A 3,916-nucleotide genomic window follows, 5' to 3' on the forward strand; every position below is an offset into this window, starting at 1 on the left:
GATTCTAAGTAATTTAATTTATAATTGATAGGCGGGGTAATAATAATAGCGTATAGAATAGATAGAATATCTAAATATCTTTAAAAAATCTTTTAAATTGTAGGATTTATTAGCGTAATTTAGTATATATATATCTCTTAGCATATCTAGATACTCTTAAGAGCTTATATTAATAATTTAGTATAGATACTAAATTAGCTATCTAACGACTTTAAATTATAGAGTATATTCTATAGTATAGTTTAGAATTAAAATAACTTAAATTAGTTTATTACTGACTAAGTAATAATTAATAAAAAGATTTAGAATTATCTATCTTAACTATAGCTTACTCTTTAATTAATAGTTATAACTCTATAGTAATTATAGAAGCTTTATACTCATAGACATCGTGATTAATATATACTACTATCTATTATTCGAGTTTAAGACTAAGCGGTCTTAAATAAGAGGTAATAGATTAGCTAAAGACGAAAAAGCTCGCTTAGCTACTAGCGAGTAAATATTACATTTAATATTAATATCTACTCTATAGTAACTAGACTTACTTGCTATAATGAATTTAACTTATAGAAGTAGCTATATGCCTATGTAGACCGTAAGATATATATCATTATTATACCCAGTTATCATAGAATTTTGGTGAGAAGTAGGCATTTTGGTGTTGCGCCGGATTTATCGGATTTAAAAAAACTGCATTTCCTAGTAAACTGCGTTTCCTAGTGATAACAGGTAAGCCAGTCAGCGCATCTACTGGATAATGCCTGGATTCAGTAGTCTTTCGCGTGCTAGATCCGATGCTAGGTAGGATATGACAGGATCTTGGCTCGAAGCATGCATATTGTCAAAGCGCCCGCAATGACGGTGGTGACGGTAACCCCTAGCCCTTAGCAGGCGGAGGTGGCGGATAAGTTCAACAGCCCCTCAGATCATGTCAATAGTCGAGCAAGTTTCAGGGGTCATAACACAATATAACTGCGTCCCTGGCTGGTAAACCCAGCGACAGCAAACACGTGGAATTTCTTTTCAGGACTGGCGACACCATTGCCATATGGCCACTCACGAAAGGATTTTGCGCGCCAAATGAGAAAAGGCGAGAAGAGGTTAATTGGCCAAGCACAATTCAGGGTCTTTCAACATCTTACCATGGGAAATTATAACATTATTGATTGGATCATTATTAGTCGTACTTTAATCTCCCGTCAACACAATGATGAGATAACTAATTGGAAGTAAGGTTGATTTAATGGTGTCCGCGCGGATGTCACGGAGACTTCCAGTCTTTGCTTGAACATGATTGGCAGAGTGTGGAAAAGAAAGAATGGAAAAAATAGCGAAAAAAGTAAATGCATCTTCCCGCTGCCTGTGCCTTCTTTTCCGCGAAATAGCCCAAGCCAAGGGGACACTGGACAGCCTTAGAGACTTAGAGTGTTCAGCCGCGCCAATGGCGGCTGTATATCATCAACTACTGTACTTCCCGCTCGCATCGTCCCATGATTCTACTTTCCTACATGAGAATTATGCTTCGACCTTCCATTTCGAATCGGCATTTGACCACATCGGAGCTAGCAGCAAGCCATTTCATGATGGTTCCTGAGATCCAAGACCCACAGGCCACCACCATCATCATATATACCTAACCGATGTAGCAATTTCCTCATTCCGGTCGCATATGAAACATTCCGGTCCCATTAACCAACGGCCGACTTGCATACATCGTGCTTTACCGCTCCATTCGGGGAAAAGATGTCAATGAGCATAATCTTAACCCCAGGTTTCTCCTCATGTCTCTTGCGCCCTGGCTTGCAGCCTCGCAAGCTTTAATGTTGCCCTATCCCCGCATTATTTCTTCCGACTTCCCCCCCTTCCTGACCAACTCCAAATCTCCGTCCACGAGCATCGTCTGTACTTCATCTCCAAGATGGATGGAAAGATATTGCCAACGGTGCCTGCCGGCCCTCCACCACCAGGTGTTCATTCCAACTTCATCGACCCGATCAATCGTGCGCCGAACTTGATCGCTTGCAATGTCATTCTCCTTGTCGTGTCAACAGTGGTTGTGGGCGCGCGCATTATCTCCCGGACGCTCTTGACGGATTGGCGGCTCGGCTGGGATGATTGTATGTGCTCTTTTCGTGACCGGTTTCTTTGATATGATTAAACCGGCTAACGTACCGAAGATACCATCATTATGGCCTTTGTATGTAGAGACTTTGAGCAATTGGGACCACAAAGTTGATGAGTTGAATTAGGTCGGGACGGCGATTTTCGGCTCTTTCGTGATCGAGAGTCAGTGACAATCCCTTAACCCACCTGCTAGCGGGTGAAAAACGGTGCTGATATTCACTTTTCAGCCACGCACTTTGGACTAGGAAAGCATATATGGGATGTGCCCATGACAACGTACACTCCTCAGTACCTCTGGGTCAGTGCATCAATCTAGATGTCCTACCAAGTCTTCAGGAGCTGACGGCGCTATTCAGTGGATCATGGCCACCTTTGCCGCCTGCCCAGCATCCTACTACTTTGTCAAGATATCCATCCTCCTCTTCTACCTTCGAGTTTTCCAGCTGCAAGCGAAGCTGCGATACATGATCTACGCCCTCATGGTCTACTGCACCATCTATTATTGGGTCGCCTTCTCCACCGTCATCGGCCTCTGCAACGTCCGGAACCGACAATGGGATATCACGGTGACAATGAACTGTTTCGCCTACGGCAAGCTTACCTTCGCGATCGGAGGCCTTGATCTCGTTGCCGATGCCCTCATCCTCGGCTTTCCCATCCCCATGGTGATGAAGCTGCGTATCTCGTGGGCACAGAGGATATACTTGCTTTTCGTCTTCTTAGCTGGTTTGATGTGAGTCCCAGCCACGCTTAGAGCAATGCCCCGGGCTTCGTTATTAACTCGTATGCCAGTGCCTCGATAGCCTGCGCAATCCGGGTAGCTTTCGCCGTCCAATCACGAGGAACGACCGATGCCACCTTCGCCCAATACCGCGTCGTGACCTTGTTGTGAGTGGTCTTCCTCACCTTGCCTTGCAGAGGCACTGCTAACCATTCCCACAGCTGCATCGAGCACTACTTCGCCCTAATCGCCGCCTGCATGCCAACGCTCGGCCCATTCTTCAAATGGCTCCGACCCAACCACTGGAAACACGTCGCCATCGGACCCCAGTCGATAGGACACGGCCGCTACGGGGACCCGGAAGCCTTTGAGCGCGTGTGGCCGCGACCCAGCAAGACACCTTCGGATGACACGCTGCTTGGCCGCTCATCTGTGGCGCCGGAGGCGGAGCAGAATGACCCGACGTTTTCGTACAGCGTGCAGGCGCATCAGAGCCGGGCCCAGACGCCGCAGTATATGGAACGGGTGTGGGTGAAGTCGGATGCGCATGCGAGTAGGAAGGGGGATCTGAAGAACGAGATGGAGTTGCAAGCGAGGGACACGGCATCACAGTCGTCGTAGTGACGGATGAGGAGATGGCTCGAAGATGGCGTGGGACGCGAAGCACGGCCGCCAATGCAGGATCGTTAGCACGTTTACGAATCACGGCCGTTCGATATACTAACTAATAGCAGCCAAAGTGTGCACTAGTTAGTCGAATGATTGTACATAGCATCAAGCGAGAATTATAATTATAGTCAATTACCAAGCCCAATGCTCTCCGGCATCAGGACCAAGAGGTGACTTCAAGAAATGTGCACAGACTCGGTGCTACTCGGCCGATCAAGACTTACATGTCGATGAGCTTGATAGCCCGCTCCAGTCGTGGACAAACCTTTGGGCCCAAAGCCAAGCACAGTGGAGTCTTGCTTTCAGGTAGACGTCTTGGCCGTGACAGTTGTGCGCTGTAAGGAGAAGTGTCGTTTTCTTTCCAACGAATGTATATGCGGAAACCTTCTACCGACTCGC

General features: G+C 46.6%; 1 protein-coding gene across 1 annotated transcript; it reads left to right on the forward strand.

Annotated features, from left to right (window-relative positions):
- Nucleotides 1-1,921: 1,921 nt before the first annotated feature.
- HO133_004162 (uncharacterized protein) lies at nucleotides 1,922-3,469 on the forward strand (the record flags this gene model as incomplete). The annotated part of the gene is made up of 7 exons (XM_037295081.1): nucleotides 1,922-2,120; nucleotides 2,181-2,200; nucleotides 2,253-2,289; nucleotides 2,355-2,425; nucleotides 2,484-2,860; nucleotides 2,920-3,015; nucleotides 3,070-3,469. The coding sequence occupies 7 exons, from the start codon at nucleotides 1,922-1,924 to the stop codon at nucleotides 3,467-3,469; spliced, it is 1,200 nt and encodes a 399-aa protein (XP_037149128.1).
- Nucleotides 3,470-3,916: the final 447 nt, after the last annotated feature.

The sequence above is a fragment of the Letharia lupina genome (genome assembly GCF_014066315.1).
Source record: "Letharia lupina isolate WasteWater1 chromosome Unknown contig_19, whole genome shotgun sequence".
NCBI classification, from domain to species: domain Eukaryota; kingdom Fungi; phylum Ascomycota; class Lecanoromycetes; order Lecanorales; family Parmeliaceae; genus Letharia; species Letharia lupina.